At 40.6% G+C, this 22,921-nt stretch overlaps 2 protein-coding genes across 4 annotated transcripts; both read left to right on the top strand.

Annotated features, from left to right (window-relative positions):
• Positions 1-69: 69 nt before the first annotated feature.
• Positions 70-13,229, top strand: Dap160 (dynamin associated protein 160). 2 transcript variants are annotated; one of them, XM_065492526.1, is made up of 30 exons: positions 70-217; positions 385-425; positions 558-723; positions 788-1,462; positions 2,525-2,641; positions 2,692-2,939; positions 2,997-3,147; positions 3,505-3,627; positions 3,683-3,821; positions 3,985-4,124; positions 4,177-4,294; positions 4,355-4,694; positions 4,759-5,008; positions 5,236-5,546; positions 5,837-6,030; positions 6,467-6,586; positions 6,678-6,737; positions 7,325-7,601; positions 8,009-8,185; positions 9,273-9,370; positions 9,526-9,632; positions 9,692-9,764; positions 9,906-10,112; positions 10,729-10,968; positions 11,030-11,164; positions 11,221-11,413; positions 11,574-11,648; positions 11,818-11,895; positions 11,949-12,119; positions 12,681-13,229. In XM_065492526.1, exons 2-30 carry the CDS (start codon positions 419-421, stop codon positions 12,863-12,865), a joined length of 5,175 nt encoding a protein of 1,724 aa, XP_065348598.1. In that variant the 5' UTR covers positions 70-217; positions 385-418; the 3' UTR covers positions 12,866-13,229. The 2 variants fall into 2 exon arrangements, with proteins under 2 accessions (XP_065348598.1, XP_065348599.1); XM_065492527.1 differs by lacking the exon at positions 11,574-11,648.
• Positions 13,230-14,624: 1,395 nt separating this feature from the next.
• Positions 14,625-22,677, top strand: LOC135946441 (solute carrier family 22 member 1-like). Of its 2 annotated transcripts, none has more exons than XM_065494655.1 (12): positions 14,625-14,837; positions 17,486-17,695; positions 19,059-19,233; positions 19,307-19,411; positions 19,677-19,802; positions 19,860-19,992; positions 20,667-20,838; positions 20,891-21,133; positions 21,378-21,589; positions 21,762-21,943; positions 22,114-22,304; positions 22,359-22,675. In XM_065494655.1, exons 2-12 carry the CDS (start codon positions 17,550-17,552, stop codon positions 22,495-22,497), a joined length of 1,824 nt encoding a protein of 607 aa, XP_065350727.1. In that variant the 5' UTR covers positions 14,625-14,837; positions 17,486-17,549; the 3' UTR covers positions 22,498-22,675. The 2 variants fall into 2 exon arrangements, with proteins under 2 accessions (XP_065350727.1, XP_065350728.1); XM_065494656.1 differs by having other exon boundaries at positions 14,679-14,837; positions 17,515-17,695; positions 22,359-22,677.
• Positions 22,678-22,921: the final 244 nt, after the last annotated feature.

Here is a 22,921-nt window from a genome sequence, read left to right as displayed (position 1 = left end):
TCCTTGAATGAGTCCCAGTCTTAAAACTTTCTTTTTACTCCCTAACAACTTATTCTTCATTTGGACGGTGGCAGCATTGGAAATTCTCTCAAGTGAGTCGATCGATTAACAACTTTGCGAAGTGGGTGTATTTGGTGCCCTTTAAAACTGCTGATTCTCTCAGGCCATCCTCGAAATCAGGATGAAATCAGCCTAATTCTTCAAAGTACGAAAGCAGGTAAACTGCCCGTAAAAAATATTTTCGGTGTATGTACGGTTTTCAGTGATTGAGTGACCCTTAAAATATGACACAGTAAAGGCAATTTCATCTGTCAAAACGCCGCTTTTTATCTATTATTATTCGTCTTTCATGCTGTGAATAATTGTGCAATTTCCTTGTTTTAGTGACTTATCCGATAAACGACCGAATTTCGTCATTATGGCAGGCAAGTATAATCAGCTATTTGGGGAAAAAATATTTTTAAAAATAGCAGAGGCTCTCATTTGCATGCACAAACCTACCCTACTTTCTTGCATTGCCTTGGGTGATCTCTTAGAGATTGAAAATGGTTGTTTAGTTGCAGGAATGCCAGTTGACCCGTGGGTCATCTTGCCTAAGGAAAGAGAGCGCTTCGAGATGCAGTTCCATGGCCTGAAGCCAATCAACGGCCACATCACTGGTGATCAGGCCAAGGGCTTTCTGCTCCAGTCGCAGTTGCCGCCACAGACTCTCGGCCTCATTTGGTATGACATTGCAACACCCCAAAGAGCGCAGAACAGCTTGCTGACGTCAGAATAAAATTTTCAGGGGTCTCGCGGACAGAGACGCTGATGGAAAGATGGACATCAATGAGTTCAGCATCGCGTGTAAGCTGATCATGCTCAAGCTGAAGGGCGTCGAAGTGCCCCGCGCGTTGCCCACGTCGCTGCTTACCTCCCTCGCGGCAGTTAGCACCCCACCGATGGCCGCCGGAACGCCACCGCAGGTGCCGCCGCCCCCAAAGATCACTCCTCCTGCCGTGCCTCCGATGATGGCGCAGCCGCCAATCATACCACCGGCCCCTGTGCTCGCTCATGGGCCGGGTATGGTGATGCACCAACAACCCCAAATGGTCGCTCCTCATCCAGGCATGGTCCCGATGGCTCCGCAGGTCCAGCCCATGATGATGCCCGGCATTCAACCGATGGTTGCTCCGCAGATGCCCCCACAGGTCGCTCCAATGGTTGTCCCAATGAGCGCTCCTCAAGTGGTCCCGATGGTCGCCCCTATGGTGGCCCATCCCCCTGTTCTGCCGCCGCAGCCTAGTTTGGGCACTCCGCCCCTGATGTCGCCACCAACAGTAGATGTTCCTATGGCTGCTCCAGTCGTACCGCCAATGGTCCCTCCGCCCTCGGAGGCCGCTAAACAGCGGTCAGGGTCGGTGGTCAGCGTTGATCTCAATTCGCCCTTGGAATGGTCCGTGCCACACCAGTCAAAACTAAGGTAATAATTTTGAACTGTACCAATTGCTTACAATTAGCTTGTTTTCTGCGAACGAGTGAGGAGTTTTTGATCCTGCTTTGGTACAAGACAGAAATCAATACGCTTAACTTTCATCACATAACAAGCATTCCCTTGTATTTATTTCAACAGCTCCCTTTTTGCCTTTATTTTGCTCTTACAATCAAATATTTATTATTTCTGAGCTTTGTCATTAATTTTGAATTTTGTACTAACGAGCCTAAATCTCATTTAAAAAAACACACTTAAAAAAATTTCTGAAACCATCATTTTGTATTTTCTTGTTTCCATCTCCCAACTTCTAAAACTTTGTAAGTTTTTCCAAATCCCCTCTGAAGACTTCTAAATACTTTGAAAATGATTGACATGACAAACATTTTTGGTTCTCGAAAATCGTAACATTTTTTTAAGCTTCTTTTGATTCATTTTTAAGTTGCTATCATTAATAGTTATTTTGTTATTAAAACGGGAAATTTAATTAATGTTCTTGTTTGTTCTTGCTTCTGTCAAATACAATAAAGTACATTAAATAAAGAAGATTTCAAAGAAAGAAAGAGCGAACAGTATTAGTGAAAAAAATGCTAAAATGATCAATCACAAAGTAATATCACGTCGCACTGAGCCGCAATTATGTTTAATTAAAAAAATCGCTGTGTATTTTTGATTGATTTCATCCGCTGTTCGCGTTTACGCCAGCTGAAATTTTCCAGTGCCAGTAAACCATTGCCAATTTGACCTAAAAATGGTCCAACCCTAATGATGGAAAATTCATCTAGTTTCCGTTGTGTGATTTGATTTATAAGAAAAAGTCTAAATTGATCCCTATATAAAGTGTTAATTTAATCCTTAAAAAAGGAGCCAGCTTGTTAACTATAATATATACAGTATCAACATAAAAATACTTAAATTTGAACTTCAGCAAAATTTAACCTCAACGCACTCTATTAATACTAAAACTTGCGTTCAATCTAACAGAGCTAAGAATAATTCCTGGAAATTCCCCACGAGATAAATTAAAAATTAACTTTAATTTCCTTTTTGCAGGTACACTCAGGTGTTCAACTCGAACGACAGGACAAGGTGCGGCCACCTGACTGGCCCACAGGCCAGGAACATTCTCATCCAGTGGCGCCTCCCACAGGCAACCCTCGCCCAAATCTGGTAAATTCTCGCAATATTCTTTGAAATAATTTGAACCAAACCTCTATCAGGGCTCTTTCTGATCTGGACTCTGACGGACGGCTCTCTTGTGACGAATTTGTGCTCTCGATGCACCTCTGTGAGATCGCCAGTAAAGGCGAGAAGATTCCTCAGGCGCTGCCGCTCGACCTTATTCCACCTTCCTTCCGGAGGGGTCGCGTCGGCAGCCTGAAGGCCGTCAGTGGCACCACCACACCCACCGGAATCCAGTCAGGGCCTGGCAGTGTAGATGGCGACCTCGGCAGCCCAACCAGTCAATGTATTTCAATCCCTATTTGTTATTTAGGACTTTCTTCTAACCTGTGATCACATACAGCTTCTTTTGAAGACAAAAGGAAGAAGAACTATGAAAAGGGTCAGGCTGAGCTGGAAAGGCGCAGGAGGGCACTGCTTGAGGTGCAGAAGAAAGAGCAGGAGGAGCGGGAAAGAAAGGAGAGGGAGGAACACGAAAAGCGAGAGAAACTGAGGTGAGATGCAATGGATTTAAAAAATAGAATAACACTTTGGGATTTGATGGGTTGCTCTCTTATATGATTCATGTAAATCGTGATCTGAACTTACTGGCTGTAGATTGTTTAAATACAAAATTTAAACCAGTTTTGGAGCTTTGAACAATTGTTATTGAATCTTAAATAGATCCATAAAAATATTTAATTGAAAAAGATCGATTTTAATTGAAATTTCTTAACGCTAGCAGGTAAGCAGGTACAATTATTCTAAACGCAGTGGTTTTTTTTATCATGTTCCAATTTTGATTTAAATTTATGTGTACTATGAATATATTTTTCTTTTTTTCGCAATTTTAACGTTAATTTAACTTCCAGATTGGAGCAAGAGCGAAAGCAGCAAGAAGAACTTGAGCGTCAGCTGCAGATGCAGAAGGAGCAGGAAGAGAAGCAGGAGGAGGAGCGGCGCAGGGCCCAGGAGCAGAAGGAGGCAGCTAGGAAGTAGGCTATTGAATTGTGCCTCGCTCTTCTGAGGATTCACTTGTTTGTTCCGCAGGGAAATGGAACGTCAAAGACAGCTTGAGTGGGAGAAGCAGCGCAGCCAGGAGCTGCAGCAGCAGCGCCAGAAGGAACAGGAGAAGGTGCTCCAGCTCAAGGCGCAGAACCAGAACCTGGGCATCGAGCTTTCTCAGAAGGCAAAGATATTTAAAATATTTTTTTCGCCATTAATTGTTCTCATTTTATAGTTAAAAATCGAAGTATAATAATTATATTTCAATTCCATGAAAAAATATCACTTTATTAGTTTTACGTAATTTGTAAATATTATTTTTTAAGTTTTAAAAAAAATCCTTCCAGAGCGAGAAAGTGCGGGAGCTATCACAGAAGATATCTGAGACAAGAGCTGCCGTTTCAGCTGTGAAAACAACGATTGACGGGATGCGCGCCACCCGCGACGAAAGTATGGCTGAAATGAGCGCTCTCAAGGCTAAATTGAGGTGAAATATGCTTTGCTGAAATGCGACAGAGACTCTGGAATAATTATTGCAGGGAGCAAAACAACCGGTTAGTTAATCTGTCTCAGGAGAAGGCTCGAATGGACGCGAGGAACAGGGCCAACTCTGCCGTTGACGGCGCTGATGTTAACCACGCGTTTAATAATAAACAAGTTAGTGGTGTTTGCAGGAAGTTGTGGTTCAGAATATTTACCGTGAATTACGTTTCTCAGATCATTCTGAAGCAAATGCAGGATAAGCTTAATGAGCAGGATAAGGAGAACGAGCAGAAGAGGCAAGACATCAAGAACAACAACCAGGCTCTGGCTGAGCTCAGGAAGACGCTGAAAGGTCTGATCGATCGATGCGAGATAAGTTATCCAGATTTTGAAGACAAGAGGCAGAAAGTGTGCATTATGAAGAACCGCGTTGTAGATGACTACAACGCGCAGTGGGGCGATTCTGGCACCACTAACACCTGGACCTCGCAGGAGCCGAACCAAAACACCTGGAATACTGATTCAACTTGGTCCTCCACCACCGTTCCTCAACCTGAGGCGACTCCGGTTGAAGGTCAGGATTTATGCTTCTACATTCTGAAACCAGATATTAAATTAATACTTGTTTTGTCTCGCAGCTGTACCTGGCATGACAAGATACAGAGCTCTCTTTGAATTTGTTGCACGCAACCCCGACGAGCTGAGCTTCCAGCCGGGAGACGTGATCCTTGTACCAGACGACCACAACGCTGAACCTGGCTGGCTGGCTGGAAAAATCAGGGACTCAACAGGCTGGTTCCCCGAGTCATACGTTGAGAGGATAGACACGGAGGTGGTCTCGAATGGCAATGTGGCTGCTGTCGAGACCGAAGAGCGCAAGCCACTGGAGTAAGCTAAAACTTGACACTCATTTTGATGTTTCATGCACTAATTTGTGTACCAACCGATTTTATAATGGCTTCTCCCATTGGCACACAATTAAGGAAAATTAAGCACTAAATGAAAAAGAAATAAAAAAGGGGGTTTTGTCTTGCTTGCTATTTAATCAATTCCTTAAAATTAGTTTGAAATAATGAACCATTCACAGACTTGACTCATGTCCTCTCTATCCACAGGGGAATCGCTGAGGTGCCTGAGACAACAAGTGACAATGGATCCCTGACGGACCATGGTCCAGCGGTGGTCGATCCCGTGTCAACTCCCACCCTGGGCACTGGTCAGACAATGCCAAACGTGTTCGCTCGCACTCTCTACTCATTCAAGGGCAAGAAGGCGAGCCACTTGAACTTCAGCAAAGGCGTCGTCATCACAGTGCATGAGCAGCAAGACCAGTGGAGTTATGGCGAGCTTAATGGCCTCCAAGGTTGGTTCCCCAACTCGTATGTCAAGATCGAGGACTCAACACCTTCAATCGCGGCAGCTGGAGGTAAACTAATACAAATTAGGCTTTCAAATATGTTTTATTTGAATTCTAAAACATAATAAGTGAACCCACTATGATGTTGAAGAAGCAGCTATTCTTTTTCTGCTAACTTTCAATGAGGGCTCAAAAAGTTGTGGAATTTATATATCGATCTCTCAATTGATTTTATAGCCCAGTGATGTGAGTTAAAATGGTGTGCCATTATACCGCCCCTTCAAGCACATAAGCCTTTGAAAATTCGTTCCATTGAATTCATTGACTTGCCTGCAAGGTTCAAACCCTTATTTTTGCAGAGTACTACATGGCGATGTATCCGTACCAATCTGAGGAGTCGGGAGACCTCAGCTTCAACCAGGGTGAAGTTATTTTGGTATCAAAGAAGGACGGTGAGTGGTGGACGGGAACAATCAATGGAGAGAAGACCGGCCTGTTCCCCGCCAGCTATGTCTCAATTATTGAGACGCAGGAAGCGCCTGACCAGCCTGATGTAAGTTATTGATTTGCAGTTATGTTGTGCCTTTGTATTTTCGCTAGATTGAAACTAACAGTTTTATTTGTGTGCCAACTAAATGCCAGCAGAAAATTTACTTTCAGTTCAAAAATTTAAATCTCAAAATCTTTATTTTAAAGCAACTACGAGTCGAAAATTTCAATTCGAAGAACCAAATTTAGTTTGAAATTATGTTATCCTATTCCCTATTTCTGGAAAAAAGAAGCGATTACAATATTTCATTGAACGCATTTACTTCTAGTAAATTTGATTTAAATTTTTAAACCAATAAATAATTTGCCAGAAATTTGAGCCTGTACAACAATTTTAATGTTGTGTAGGAAAAGAAAACTGAAATTAATTTTTCAGCAAACCATGTGCTAGCAATTACTACCCTAGTAGTGCTTAACCCCGAGTGTCGATTTGTGTCTAGAACACGGGAGTCGATATCAACGCCGCTGTGGCTGCGGTTGCGGCCTCCCAGGAGACCCAGGCTGAAAAGTCTGCTTTACATGACGAAGTCAAGCAGATCACCGAGCAGCAAAACTTTAAGGTATTGTGCTTGCTTTCCCTGCTTTTTCTCTAATTCTTGTAATAACACCCTGGAAATGAATTGTGACTAACCGTTTTGACTGCCGTTACAGGCTAAAACTGAGTCGGTTACAACGCCAGATTCACTTGGGTCTAAGTCACCTCTGCCTATGGTAAGTTTGAGTTTATTTTCTGAAACTGATTTAACTTTGTGACTTGGGCGTTTGGTACACTCTCTATTTCTCTCTTAAGAACCAGGGAGAAATCTGAAAAACATGTCAATATCTCGAACTCTATTTAAAAAGTTTACTAAACTGAATGAAACGCTTAAGTCCAAGAGTAATTTCGCGGACAGTAACCAACTGTGGTTGTTGCTATCAATAGCTGTCCATGATGTCTCCGAACACGCTATTTCCGCCAGAATTTTTCGGGCCTAAGTCGCCCAGCAAGGTACTCTTATCAGTAAAACAAATGAAGGAACGATTTTTATTCCCTGCATCCTGCTCTCTGTGAGAATGAGTAGCCTGGAAAATTCTTTGGCATGGTAACTTTTGGTAATGATTTTTTGGATAGGTTATCCAAATATTCTCCCGTCAAAATTTTTTTAAATAAATTTTTGAGATCTTTATCTACGATTTCCTCTTCTTACTCTTCTGTATTTCTGCACCTTATCTCTCTGATTCCCATTATTTTGGCTGTATATATAATTCTGACCTGAGTGTAGCTATTTCGGAAATTATCAATGTGTCTCGCCTTGCAGGGCAAAGGCAAGAAACCAGAAATCGCTCAGGTTCTGGCCCCATACAAGGCGACCAGTACCGAGCAGCTCAGTCTCAACCGCGGCCAGTTAGTGATGGTGCGCAAGAAGACCACAACCGGCTGGTGGGAAGGTGAGCTGCAGGCCAAGGGTAAGAAGCGCCAGGTCGGCTGGTTCCCCGCATCCTACGTCAAGCTCCTCGTCTCGTCAGGCACTGCCAGCGGCCGCACTACGCCAACAGCCAAGTTCAGGGACACGCCTAGTCCGATGCCAGGAAAAGGTGTGTTTTAAATTTTAGATTCATCTTTCTAGCAAAACATAGTAAAATTACACTAAAAATATAAATATACTTATATGATCTAAAAGCTGATAATTTTTGCTATATCCAGTTAAATTTTTATCACAGTATTGCAATTATTTTGTACGTAACTTACAGAAAAACTCTATTTTAAATTTAATTTTTGACAATCTGAAATAAATCTTTACTCTTAAAAATTTCTACTAAGTATTGTTATAAAAATACTTCAATTTGTCAGTAAGACACAAGCTAGCTACTAAAAAACCATAAAAAATATCGTAAACATTCTTCAAAAAAATTCAAGACAGTTGTTTTGAAAGGAACTCGGAGTTTCCTTGAAAGTTCAAATCAGCCTTAAATTTCACTTAACACTTTTCTGTCCTTCTCAGATCGGGTTATCGCCATGTACTCGTACGTGGCTCAGAACTCTGACGAGCTGAGTTTCGAAAAAGACGAAGTGATCACGGTGACCTCTCGCGATGACCCTTCATGGTGGAAGGGTGAACTGCACGGCTTGTCAGGCCTCTTCCCAAGCAACTATGTCTCCGCTATTCCGACGGACAACTGTGAGTATCCGCCACCTTGCTGAGTCTGAAAAGCACCCTTTTTGGGTTGCCCCGTACACACGCAAATGCAGGGCTTTTTTTATTTACGCGCGCACACGTTTTCATTTGGTTTCGCTTTAGAATGTTCTTATTCTCGCCTTCTCTGATATGCTGACTTACTTTGACTTGGCATTTTTCTCTCTGTGCTTGCCTTCACAAAAAGGAACCTGAAGAGACTGCTCGGCCTTCTCGGCAGGAAGATGGGAAACTCTCAGCCTGGCAACTCCACCTTTCTCTCTATTTATCTCTCTTGTAATTCGGCTTTTGGACTAGTTTCACTCTTGTGTCTGACGTGAGCGAGTAACGCTCTGATATATGGTTGAAATTTATAAAAGTATTAACCTCAATCAGTGCCGTCTGAGTTTTAAAATTGTTTTTGTTGCCACGGACCAATATGTTGTTGAGTTGCTGCAGAATTTATGAAAATCAATAGTAAACACACGTTTATCCACTGTTAGCTGGTTGCAACTTTGAGCAGATTCGATGTTTGTCTCGTGAAAACTGTTATAAAAGCTGAAAATAACCTCAAATATTAAGCTTACAAAAGTATTTAGGGAGCTCCGCAATTATCAAATAGAGGCGGGGCAAGTTTTGAGTACTATATCACTGCTGTAGTTGAAGGTTATTAATATGATGATGTGTATCGATGTAGATCTGGTGATTTTCGCAACCTTTGTGATCTTTTTCTCGTTTCTATGTAAATTTCCCGCTTTTATTTTAAACCGAGTGTATTGGCGACATTACCCTTTAATGATTATTTTCACTCAAAACGAACTGATTTTTTCCTTGAGCGAAAACCGAGATTCTTATTTGATAATTTCTTTACATTGACCATTCCATTATTATATTTTTCCGCTCCATCACGTTATTTAAAGTATGATAAATTGTAACGAAATAAATTATTACTTGTTGAAACAAAACTGGATTTTTTTCTCTCACGCCACCCCCCCCCCATGCACAAAAAGCCCTGCTTTTGTCCTATTTGCGCAGACCGTAGAACAGACAAATTGGCGCTGCCGGTGTCTAAATGTCAGTCATTGGTTCGCAGCCAGGATGAGTGGCCCCGAACGCGCCAGACAGGGCTACATCACCGAACTGATCGAGACCGAGCAAAGCTACATCAACGACATGACTGTCGTCCACGAGGTATATACTTTTAAAGATTCCAATATTTACGAGTCTGCTACAGTTAGTGCATTTTTGACATGAAAGGGCAAACTTTCCTTTTATTATTATTTTTATACAATCAAAACTTGACTTGGGGAATTCGTTAAATTGGATTTTGCTCTGGTGCTGGAAAGGCGTTTGAAAAGCCGCTGCTGGAGTCAAATGTCATCAGCAAGGAGGACGTGGAGAAAATTTTCGTCAACTGGAAGGACATACTGCAGTGCAACTGCGTCTTCCTAAGGTTCACCTCTACTCGCTAGGTTCATCTAGATAAAATATAAAGTTTAACCTGTCAAACAGTGCGCTCAGGGTGCGTCGAGACATGAGTCCTGGAGGAGAAATTCGCATGATAGGTGACATTCTGTGCGAGAACGTGAGTGATAATTTACCAAATTAAATTTTCGAAAATGAACGAACGAAATTCTCAGGTTTGATTAGAAGCTTCAAACCATGGTGGAGATAAAAAAAGTCATTTGTTTGACCAACAAAATAGTTGTTAAATGTTTAATTCCAGTTACCTCGAATGGCTGCGTACGCACGTTTCTTCAGCTGCCAGTTGCGCGCCGCCGACCTGCTGCAGTACCACACGGAAAATACTCCCGAGTTCCGTAGCTTTGTGCGGCAGTGCGAGATTCAATCTGTGGCCAAGGGTCTGCCCCTCAGCTCGTTTCTCATCAAACCCATGCAGAGGATCACTAAATATCCCCTCATCATCAAAAAGGTTATCTCAATTAAAAGATACTCGTTCTATATTAAGGGATGCTATACTCAATGCAACGCAAAAAGGTTGTTGATAAAAATGGGAACAATTGACAGCTTCAAGTAATGGGAATTATTTTCACGTTGGAATTGACTTTTTAAGATGTGTATTAAAGAAAATTGATACAAAGTGTGCCATTATAAGATGTCAAATAAGCACAATTCAATTTAATTTTCATACTTAAGCCTCACTCTAAATCATCTCAAGCAATTTGTATCTTAAATTAGAAAAATATTTTAAATAATAGCCAGAAAAACTTTGAAGATTCACAGAGCTTTTAAAATGGGCTACGGTCAGATATGATTTTAATTTTCTACGAAATATTTAACTTTTGTTCAAACGTTACTTTTAAGACTCCTGAAAAATGATTCTGAATCAAGTGAGCTGATTTAGTGCAAAGTTCAAACCGTTTTAGTTAATTTATACAGGTTTCAAAGAAAAAAAAATTAAAAATCACCTTACATTGCAATCTTTTTTAATCTTAAAATAATAGAAAAATATTTTAAAATTTCTAATCCCTATGTATTTGAGCTATGCAAAAACCGGTCATAAAATTAATTACAATCATGAAACTTAGATTCTGGAAAACACACCTGAAGACCACCCAGACCACCAGAACCTAGAAGAAGCAATGGCCAGCGCCGAAGAATTCTGCACGCTTGTAAACGAAGGGGTGCGCGAGAGGGAGGACTCTGATCGACTGGAGTGGCTGCAGCGCAACGTGCAAGCTGACCAACTCGAAGAACAACTCGTCTTCAACTCCCTGACCAACATGCTCGGACAGAGAAAGTTAATCCACTTTGGTGTCCTGAAAAAGGTAGCGTCAATGACCTTTAAATTTCTAGTGCTGATGGGTTGAATTATTCTTCTCCTCACAGGTTAACAGTGGACGAGAGCTAGTTGGCTTCTTGATGAATGACTTCCTCCTCCTTGCGAGTCCCAACAAACCTCTCAAAAGTACTGCCTTCTCATTCGAGCGGCACAAGGGCATCACGATGAAGATCTACAAGAAGGTTAGCAAGCTGCTCACCATATTCAAATGCGCATTAAGTCATTTATTGTCGAACAGCCGTTTTTCTTAAACGAAATCAAGTTCAGCGCCGGCAACGAGAACGAGGAGCTTGTGCTGCAGGACGACAACCGGAGCTACTTGCTGAACGCGCCGTCGTACTCAGAACGGAGTCTTTGGCTTCGACTCCTAACTGAGGCCAAATCGGCCTTTCTTGAAAAGGAGAGCAGCTTCCTTCTGCGTCAGCAATCAAGTGAGTATTTTGCTTTTGCCTGGGGTACATCAGCTAAAAAAGTTGGTATATAAATTGGAAAATTGTTGATCTGCTTTCATTCAGACTCGTGGCTGTTACTTAAAATTCAGCTCTGATTAATAACGGGAAACTTAAGAATTCGAGCGATTGACTATTTCAGAGAAAAGCAGTTTTGGCGCTATAGGCCGTGTGATGATAGCCGTCATCGACGCTGACACCCTAAGCCAATCGTCTGGTAAAAATCTCCGATTTAAGCATGGCATTATCTGACTGCGTGAAACTAATCTCTTTTTGTTACTAACCTCACTAGAAATATTTGCAGGCACTGTTTTCTAACAATGTAATTTAACATTTTTGGCACGCTCGTCTTTCTGCATTTTTCTTCTTTTCTCTGCTTGTTATAGTTCGTCAGCGCCCTCCTAAGGGCTCTCTCCAAATCTTGCATGTCTCTGGGGAGCAAATTGGCTCAAAGGGTTCCTCAGGTAACTTTCGCAAGCGTTGAAATTTGAGCTTTTCTTCTAAATTTCCGCAACAGGCAAGAGTGACATTTTCTGCGATGTCAGCATGGGATCTCAGGAGAAGCGGACTCCCGCAGTTAGCGGTCCGAATCCCAAGTGGAACTTTAACATGCAATTCCTCATCAAGGACCTCAACGAGGACGTTCTGTGCTTCACCGTTTTCAGCAAAGGCTACTTCGCACCAAATGGTGAGCAAGTATTTTTGGAGGGAAAATAATAATGAAAATACGCAAGAAAAAAATTATCATATATCCTTAGCAAGTAGTGGACTGTGCTTGCCGCGGAGACCGATTCCAAAAATTTCGGGTTAGAGTAAAAGACTTAAGACGTCTCTGCCCTAATTAGCAGTTAAGAAAGCACTGCCCAAAACATCTCTTTTGATTGATTTTTTATCTAATTTTTATTCAGTTTCCAATTAACTTCTTGCTGAACATATTTTAAATATTTTTGGACGTATTGTTTCCATTAAAAATAAATCCGTTTCCCTGGACATAATCTATTAATTTTTAAAATTTAAGCGCGTTAGATAGATTTCTGCGTAATGTCTTATTTAAAATTTTTAAGCGATGAAATGGATCTTTGTTACTTACCAACAGCAGTTAGATATAATTTCATTTCTAGGGGATTGCTCACTGAAAAAATCCTATGATGATAATAATAAAGGGAATCTGCAGCATCAGCAACCAATAAAATCTTATTCAATGCAATCAGTGTATAATCATATAAAACGGTTCATGTGTTTTGTGCAGAGTTCCTTGGTCGAGCTGAGGTGCGCATCAAAGACATTCCGTTCGACGCGACGTCGGCCTCAACTGGTCCATTCAATAACACGCTACGCCTGCGCGAGGTGAAGTCGGGCACACTGTCCATCAAACTGGACCTCAGACTGTTCGAGTCGACCAGCATTCCCAGCCACCGGCAGAGGCTTATTTGATATATCAAGAAGCGAACAAAACTATTAGTTTTTTAGCCGACAATTTATATTTTTCGCACCTCGTCTTCCGATACATGCTTTTTTGAGCAGCTAATTGTACAACTTTATCAGTTGGAAAACTGTAATTTATTTATTATATTTACTTAATTTTCTACTGTAAAAGCAATTTAAACTCAGATTTAGCGCAATAAATATTCAAGAACTGCACCATGCCTGACACTTTTACGCTGTCTTTCAATGTACAAAATCAAGTTTAAAACTATAGAACTGATTGTAAAAGTACGTCTCATTCCGCTTCATGAATATTTTTATTCTGGATGGCAACAAAGAAATAAATGTTTAGGAGATGATGTTTCTACTGGAATGCTGTGTTTTCATTTCTTGCACACACACGCACACGTATAGGTTTTGTTTTCAAACACTACGCTGATGATTTCAAAGAGCCAATTTGACAAATTAATTTTGGCCTAGAGTTGATTTAGTTCAAGAACAGATCAACGTTATTTTGGTCTAGCATTCACGTGCTTATGGTTGTATTGTTGTTATTTTAGTGACGATGACGGTCGGGGTTAAAACTTTAACTGCGTGAAATATCACATGGGGGAGGAACTAGACTAGCATTCAGCTGCCGGCCGAGCGGTGCATTTATTTAACTAAAATTGTGCATTCCAACATGAGCTCTAAACAATCTGATGTATTTTAATCTGAGTTTCCAATCGCCATTTGAACAAAAAAAAACTATCTAAAAAAAGATAAAATCGGCTCCATAGGAAATTAATTTTTAAGGGACAAAAGAGGTGCTTTTCACATATGGATTTTGTCAGTTCCAGTTTCTACATCTGTGACTTTAAAATTACAATCAAATGACAGTAGGTTTTACCTTTCCAAATTTTATTAAGTACTCTTTTTCCAAAATAAATTTGAAAAATATGCGATCTTTTTAAAAGGGAACAATACGTTCAAACCCAAAGGAAAGATATTTCGATGTTTTTCTTTTAAGATCATCATGATACTTTTTATGGAAACGAAAGCTTCTTTTAATGATGGAGGGAAACAAGTTATTTTTAGGTGCAACATTGTATAACTTTATTTATTTCTAAAAAGGAATTCATTATTTGGGGACAAGCCAGGAAAAATTTTACACTAATTTTACAGCCATATTTTTGCCACAAAGAAACGATTTCGGCACACAACTGCGAAAATCAATATATGTGTGGTGATGGCAACATTTTCGCAAACAGTGACGTCACCCGTGATGATACGCAAACACGGCTTGAAATGGGAAGACATTCAGGGGAAATTGAACGGAGAACTTCGTTCAGACTTCAGACAAGTATATTTTCTGTGATGTAACTTTAACTCACGGGTTTCTACATCCTCGAAGCCTTTTTTCATGCATCTTTGAATTTTTGCAAGTGTGAACTCACAGATAAATTTTGCACGAGATTCTCTTTCATGGCTATTAATAGCTAGTTTCCTTTTTGCACTAACATATCGCGCACGCAATGCCTTTCTACACTCTCTCCTCCCGTTTTGAAACCAATCATTGAACATGCGAAAAGAAACAAAATATTTTTAGACCTAATTAATTCAGGCGCACTAAATAGCAGCATGCACAAAATAACAGTCCTTGGAGACGGCTCGAATCAGCAACAAACAATTATTCCGGTCGGCGGAACTGCGCAGCATTGCACCCCCATCCGAGTCGGGAAAATGTGCTGACCTGGGCCAACGTGCTCGCGTGGCCGGCGCCTGGCAGGGCGAGTGAGACGAGAAAGGCGCAGTGCGGTGGCAGCTGGCCGGCGCTGCTGACGACACACGCGAGAAGAGACGCTCTTCGCAGCAGCTGCCTTCCTCCTCTTGGACCTCGCTCGTTCGCGGCTGCAGTCTGTGGGAGACGCCGCACCGGACCACGCACGCCGCTCAGTCAGCAGCCTTTCGCCCCTCGTTTTCCATCGCGGCGTCTTGAGAGGTAAACATACTGGCACAGACAGACGGTGCTCACATATTTGATTGTTTGCTTTTCCGAGAAAAATGTTTCCGCAGCTTTTGAGGTCGTGTGCAACGCTTAGCTCAAGGGGTAACTGGGTCAAATTCGGGTTGTACTGCACGCGGTTACCTCATGAGCACCGTGAATGTATCGATTTTGTAATTTTAAGTGAAAACTAACACGCTTGGGTGAAGCGACAGAGGCGCGCTTTGTGTGCGGAATAGCGAAAACGCCCGATCCAAAGCTGTTGAACACTACTTGTCACTAAATTAAATTGAATTACTTTAGTAAAACTAAAGGCCATATACCTATTTCTGAAATCATATTCTTCTCAATAAATTAATATTTACTTTGCAAAAGGGGATTTGTTCTATTTGATATTTAGAAAACTGATAACAAACGCCGACCTGGCTTTGTGCACAGGAAAACACTCTCTGTTTTATTATTGGTTGAACCGCACGCTTGCCCACGATAGTGTGCAGTTTTTTTCTACACAGCTTTAGGAAATTTGTGAAATCAATTATGAGAGCATTGTTATACAGAATATTCATTCTATTGTAGTGTTCATTCCCGTCTTGATGTTTACTAACTTTCGAAAATATAATAATAACTGAATTTATTTTTAGTCAACTGAATATGAAATTTTTCTGATTTCTTCTTGCGTCTTTTAATAAGAGACCTTGGTTCGGGGAGGCGAAAAGGTGGCCACATTTGGCCCAAGCTCAGCCACTCGGGCCTCATGTTATCCGCTCGGCGGTGTTTTCGGGACCAGGTGAGCTCAAACGCCCACGGGATATATTATGCAGAGTAGAGATTAAAAAAGGATATTGAATAAAAGCCAAAACTTCGGCAAAGTTTAGAAAAAAATTGTCTGTAATGTTTAGCTTTTCAAAAGCGTAGCTCCGTTTCCTTACAGGAAAAATTATTTTACTTTGCAATGCAACACATTTTGCAATGATGAAACACAATTCGTGGATTGACGAGTAGGATCAGCTATAAAAAAATTTGCAGGTGTGCTGAAGTTTTTGCTGAAAAATACATGTTGTAGTATTTCTGTCTATTTTGTGTTAGATTCAAAACTTACCAACCAACTGAAATAATCAACTATGCAAATAATTTTCAATTGTTTCCCTTCGTCAATCCACTTAAGTGAAACGAGAACCATCTATTATTCTGAGCTTTTAAAGTCCAGGTAAAAAAGTTTGTAAAAATCCTTCTTTTAATCTCATCTATCCAATTAAAATGTTATCAAACTGGTTTCCAACAAGCAAGCATTGCAAAATATATAATTTAAAAGCCTCTTATTCAAGTTATTAAAATAATTCTAGACCGTTTCTCTCAAGGCCGGGAATCTCCTTGGGATTTCCCCATAATTTTCAGTGCAGATTTGTTCGCGGTTTACATAAATCGTTATGTGCGTTGTTTACAGCGAGGGCTGAAATTGATTTGATTTTTCCTGAAACTTGGTAACGCAAAAAGTCATAAAATATCTGAGGTTTTGCAATTTTGGTCTAAAATCCGATTATTTTTTTCTATAACTTATCTAAAAAATATTTTCAGTGACCACATCCTATCAAATTAAGTCGTCAAGAATATGAGCATGAAATACTGATAGCAAAAATTTAAAAATCGAACACCTATTTAATCCAAACTCATTTAAAAGCCGCATTGTCCAGCAAACAAAATTGGCTGTATTTTATTTAATTTTCCCAAAAAAATCAGGTAGAAAGAAATAAAAGTCAACATTTGTAAATACTAATTCAATTTATTATTTTCTAATCGTATCGAAGAGAAAATCGGCAATGTGCAAACCCCGCGAAAAACCTGGAAATACCACATAATTCCCATTCCTGGCCTTCCTTAACATGAATCGTTAGAGCATTCAAAAAATCCTTGCGTGACTTTCCACTTGAAGACCGGTGTATCAATTTATGAGTCGGATTGCATAGATTCTTTTGCGTCCGCGAGAACAGAGAGGAAAATAGCGATAATTGATTCGTTGACCCGCGAGACGATCCTCGCGTCAAGAGAGGCACTGCGTGCGCGAGCCAAAGGCCACGCTGCTTGCATTCGGGGGAAACTAGGCAGCCTTCTTATCCATTGACCCCGCCAATTGTTGCCGTCCGATCAATTAGCAATTAACTAGATCGACAGGCGGACAACTGTGTTTTCGCCGGTGTTTTGCACTCTCGAGCACAAGACCGAATTGAACCCTATGCACAACTCGTAAACACGACAAATAAAGCGCGCAGTTTGGAAACTGTTGTGGACAAGATTTTTCAATTATTGTAGAGCTTTTGTGCAAGGTGCGCAGGGATGTATGAATAACAAGAGTAGGAAATAATTTACTTCAAATTTACGCAACCAGAAAATGTTTAGAAAATTATCACTTTTTGGAAAAATAACTAACAAACTAACTATTTTGTTTACAACTCTGTTTCGGGTAGTTCAACCCTCTCGAGCTGGCCTTGTTGTAAAAGCTCGAGATTATTTTGTTAATTTATTTATCTTCAATGAAATATAATCATGAAATGTTGTCCGCGCACGAAGCACACGGCTTTAGATAGCTATGATATCTCAATTGAAGGCCCGCTACTGATATCTATGTAAACTACTGTCGGCATTTGCAGGGAGTCTATTTGAGTTTGTTGCCGCACAGGTGAACACTCGCACAATTGCATCAGTGGCCGGGGAATGCGCGTGGCCGACTTTGATGACGTGCTCGAGCACGTCGGCGGCTTCGGCCGCTACCAGAAGCGGCTGATCGTGCTCGCGCTGCCCTTCAACCTGGTGCTCACCGCCGTCTACTTCGGACACAGCTTCGTTGCCCTCACACCAAGGTACGATTTGCCATTTTTTGCCCGCTACTCGCAATCAGAAAAGCCATTCGTATCTGATGGAAATTGTTTTGTCTGAACATGAATGCAAAGCCATATATTATACTCTAGAGGTTGCATTAGACAAATATTAATTTAGTATAAGAAAAAATAGTATATACAGAGTGAATTTCATCAAACTATAGAAATGTAATGCTCTGTAATGTAGAAAATGAATCATGTACTTTCCAAAATGCAGTGTATAAATTAAAAGATTTTTCATATTTGAGCCTTTTGATTTGCAAAATAACTTTTTTCGTGCATGCTGGAGATTTAAAATAAGTTTACGAGGGTATATTATGTTTACCAGAAGATTCCTGTTGCGCAAATCACATTTTTAATTTTAGTTAATGTATTTTATCTGTGGGTCTGCAGAAAATTTTCTGATTTTTTTAGAACGGAAAGTAAATTAACGCATTCTGCATAATCAGTGTTGAAAATAATGGTGAATATAACTTATTTAAACCATAGAAAAACAAATTACAAAAGCTAGAGTTGCAAATGTTCTGATAAGTATGCGCCACAAAAGTATAGCACATTATTGCGACGTTATGATGATGCATTTATTGAAAAGTGTACAACTATAGGTTTCATCTCACTCGCCACAGTGTCAGACTGAACATATTTATTTTTCACTATTCAGGATGCAGGAAATAAGTTACTCTCTTATCGTGGAATTTACAAAACAGCCTGTTTGTCGATTCACAGTGGTAATTTTTGTTTTTACACAATACATTATGGCTCCCGTGACAAGCGTATAGTGTATATATTTGCCTATATTATCATAAAGCGTAGTCTTCCAGTTGTAATATCCGTATGCTATTTTAGCAGGTATAAAATAAAATTACACAATAAATAATGGAATGGATTGGTAATTAAGTTAATTAGACGAAACCAATGAGAAACCAAACTTAATACTTATATATGTAAAATGATCAATGAACATCTGTGACGACCGGATATATAAAAATAACACAACTTATTGGACAGCCGGAAGAAAATAATTTATCTTGGAAATGTGAAAGATTGTGAGAAAAGGTCGACCGACAATTCCTCAACATGCATCCCTTAAGAAAGATCTATTTATTTAGGGCAGCTGTCAGATAGTGCTTTTACCGTTTCACGCGTTTTGCATTACTAACGTAGGAAATAAAAAAAAACTGATCGCCAGTAAATTTCAAAGAACAGAATCTGACGCGCAAATTTGGCTGTTTGTATGAACAACAATTACAACAATGTTATGACCGAGTGATGGTTACTGACCCTCTAGCTATTTATACACATATTTCCATATTATTTTAAAGCATATGTTCCAATATCCAAACAGACATTGGTGCGCCCTCCCTGAATTGGAGGCAGAGCTCAACATTTCTGACCCGAGCGACCTGCATTATGTGGGTGAGGAGGGTGGCTACCCATCTTGGGCAGTGCCTTTTGACACTCTGGACGGCGGCAACACAAAGCCCAGCCAGTGCACCCAGTACAAAGTTAATTTCACACAGGTATTTCACTGATTTCCTATTCCTTCACCCTCAATCAGAACTTAGCAAAATTATAAACTTTTTTTATATTTAGGTCCTGCAGTCAGGCGGGTTTCCCAACAATTCGTGGCCGACCGAGCCGTGTAGACATGGCTGGAGGTATGACCTGCACCACGACTACGCCACTATCGTGTCTGAGGTAAGACCGCGGTCAGAACTATACAAAAACATTGCTTTGTACCGCTTAATTTTCATACGGCTACATTCCTTCAAGAAAAGCAACACAAAAAATTAAAATCGTCAACTTGAATTTTATGCGTTCAGCCTAAATTGAAAGGGTAATTAACCTGTGTGCGGTCCAGAATAAATCAAATATATAGTGTGGAAATGTTTCCAAACGCAATTGACCGACTTAAACCAAACCACGATTTATTTTTCTCTTTTTTGCCTTTTTTCGATTGTAGCAAGACTGGGTTTGCGGCGAAAGCTGGAAGCCCAACCTGGCGCAGTCCATCTTCTTTCTCGGCTCAGCGCTGGGCTCGGTGATCCTCGGCTGGCTTGGAGACCACAAGGGCCGTCTTCCAGTGCTGGTCAGTGCGTCGAGTTGCGCATTTCAAGCCGTGCTAAATGCTCTTTGAGTTCAACAGGTGATCAGCAATGTGATTGCTTTTGTGTCTGGCGTGGCCACCGCCTTCACCAACGGCTTCGTTAGCTTCCTCATCGCCAGATTCTGCATCGGTCTCACATACAACAACAGCTTCATGATGATGTATATCATTAGTGCGTGAGACTTGAAAATATTTAAGTTGGAAAATATTCACAAAATTAAGTCACATGTAGAATTTGTATTTTACAAAAAAAAATCGTTTTAGTGACGATTGCTGAATTTTTAACATGCACCAAGATCACAAAACATTTTTGTCGAGAATTGACCAGTTGCATAAACCCTTAGTTATTGAAGCCACCAACAGATGGCGCAACCACAGACATTCTTAAAAATTTTGTTTTATGCGGTTTTAATGCATTTCCGCTGCGATTTCAGACTCAATCTAGCTATTTTGCTTTTTTTAATTAATTTGCTTTTTTTGGTTTTCAGTACGTCAAAAAATAGCAAATTAATTGAAGAATGCACAGTAGCTAGATTGAGTCTGAAATCGCAGCGGAAGTGCCTTAAAATCGAAAGTCTACGGTGGCGCCATCTGATGGCGGCTTCGAACACTTAAGGTTTATGCAACTGGTGAATTATTGCAAAATTTCGGCAATAATTGCATTCCTTGTTTTCACTTTCGCACAGCATTTAATTATTTTTAAGGCCCAGGAATTTTGGCTAAAGCATCTTTCTTGGCTCAAGAATTTTTCATTAGGGCCACACGCACTTAGGAATTCCATGACGAATAATATATGAGAATTTTTCGTTGAAAGTGAAGGCTGTTTTTTGTACGATGTCATTTCAGTGTTGGAATATGTGAGTCCGGCTAAACGCTCAATGGTGGCTAACCTACCTATCGCGATTTTCCTCACCTTCGGCCTGGTCGCCCTGCCAGGGCTGGCCTACCTGCTGTGGAGCTGGCGTCTCTTCAGCATACTCTCCTCACTGCCCATGTGCATTGCTTTCCTGGCCCCCTGGTAATTTAATAAAAAAATCTCCCCTATAAAACTGACACTGAACCTGGGGCAGGTTGATTCCAGAGTCAGGCAGATGGCTGCTGGCTCAGGGCAGGGTGGCCGAGGCAGAGAAGATCCTGCGCACCATCGCCAGCGTCAACGGACGCCCCATCGAGGAGAGGGTTTTCACTGAGTTCAGGGCGTACAGCAAGCAGTTCGCAGAGGCCAGCAGCAAGGAGCAGCGCAGCCACAACTTCATCGAACTGTTCAGCACGCCGGTTCTCAGGCGAAGGGTCATCCTGCTCACATTTCTTTGGTATTGTTTTTTGCATCTTTATTATAAAAAATAATCAGAATTTTTTAATTTAAATGAAATTAATACCGCTTGTTCAATCTAAATTTATGATTGGTCTACGTGCATGAATATTGTTTACAATAATTAGCACAACATTTCCTTTTTAACGTAGGGATTAAAAAAATTGGTTTCTTGGTATGGATTGTTTCTAAATGCTATTAATTTTTTTATTCATGGAAATATCCACGTTCCATTTTCACATCAGGATGTTGATGACCGTGTGTTACGATGGCCACGTGCGCAACTTGGGCAACCTAGATTACAGCCTGTACGTGACTTTCGCCCTGACTGGACTGCTCGAGCTGCCCGCTGACCTGCTCACCATCTTCACCCTGGACTACCTGGGCCGCAGGTGGACCAATTTCCTAGCCATGGGCCTAGGAGCGTTTTTTTCTCTCATAGCAGCCGCCGTCCAAAGTATGCTTAACTCGTGTTCAATCTAGGAAAAATTCTTTAGAGTGAAATCAAAATGAAATATCATTTAGGAATTGAAAAATTTTTCTCTCCTTTCTCTCTGCTCGCTGATTATAATTCTTGTTTAATAAATTGCTTTAAATTTATAACGTTGCTTTTATTTGACTTCTTGCAGGCTCACCGCTGGCGGTAGTAATATTGGCTGGCTGTGGCCGATTTTGCATCACGATGGCCATGAACACGGGTCTACAGTACTGTGTTGAACTGCTTCCCACTCAACTGCGCGGGCAGGGAGTTAATTTCGTGCATATCGCTGGACACTTTAGCACCTTCGGTGGCCCATTGATCGCTTATCTGGTGAGAAGAATTTACTCTGAATTTAATGTCCCCGTTTATTTGATTGGATTTATTTTTTACGGTTAGTAAAATAGTAATTGGTGGTTTAAATACAAATATTTTCAATTTCTGGGAGTTTTTTGTACATTTTAGCGCACTCTAATAACAATTATGTGACCCGAATTTAACAGGGTGAGTTCAGCGCCTTGCTGCCATTTCTGCTGCTTGGGCTGCTGGGCTCGGTGGGTGGCGCGATCAGCCTGATGCTTCCTGAAACCGCTAATGAAAATCTTCCAGAAACAGCTGAAGAGTCAGAAAACTTTGGTGCCGACCAGCCCTTCTGTCTTATGCCTTGTTGGGAAAAGAGGAAACTGGAACAGAAGTGAGTGTGATTTTTTAATTAAATTGTTCCTCTATAATTTTATTACTCCTGCAGGCAAGAATTGGAGGCAAGCAGAAGCCAGGCAGAGGGAATGTCAAACAAGAGTTTCACGTCAGAGGAGAACATAGGGGAACAGCAAGTTGAAAGAAGAGTTAGCAATGGCGTGGTGATTGACTATCACAGCAGCATATAGACTTTTGCCCACTGAGAAGACTTGATTTGAAAAATATTTCTTTTGTGAAGCATACTCATGCCAGATCGCGTTTAGGAGCATCTTTCAAAGCTTTTAAAATTTCCATTTGCAATTAAATCCTATTAAAAACGAGTTGTGACAATAAAACAAATAAAACGTTTTGTAAAAACTTGAAATAAAAATACAAAATTTTAAAAAATGACCAACTTTGGTATATTTTTCTTAATATTTCTCATGCCTATTTTAGTAAATACGGTGTATAAATATGATATTTATAAAATAAATATATAGATAACTGTAAGGGTTATTAAGGAAGTTATCCTTATATTTAAGATAACTGATTGTGCGTTTGCCCAGAACATTACCTAGAGTTAAACTTATAATAATTGCTGAGAGAGCTAACCTACACGTTCCCACGTTCTAC

The sequence above is a fragment of the Cloeon dipterum genome, chromosome X (assembly GCF_949628265.1).
Source record: "Cloeon dipterum chromosome X, ieCloDipt1.1, whole genome shotgun sequence".
Classification (NCBI taxonomy): Eukaryota; Metazoa; Arthropoda; class Insecta; order Ephemeroptera; family Baetidae; genus Cloeon; species Cloeon dipterum.
Note: the sequence above shows the minus strand (reverse complement) of the source record. Positions and strands in the feature narration are given on the sequence as shown.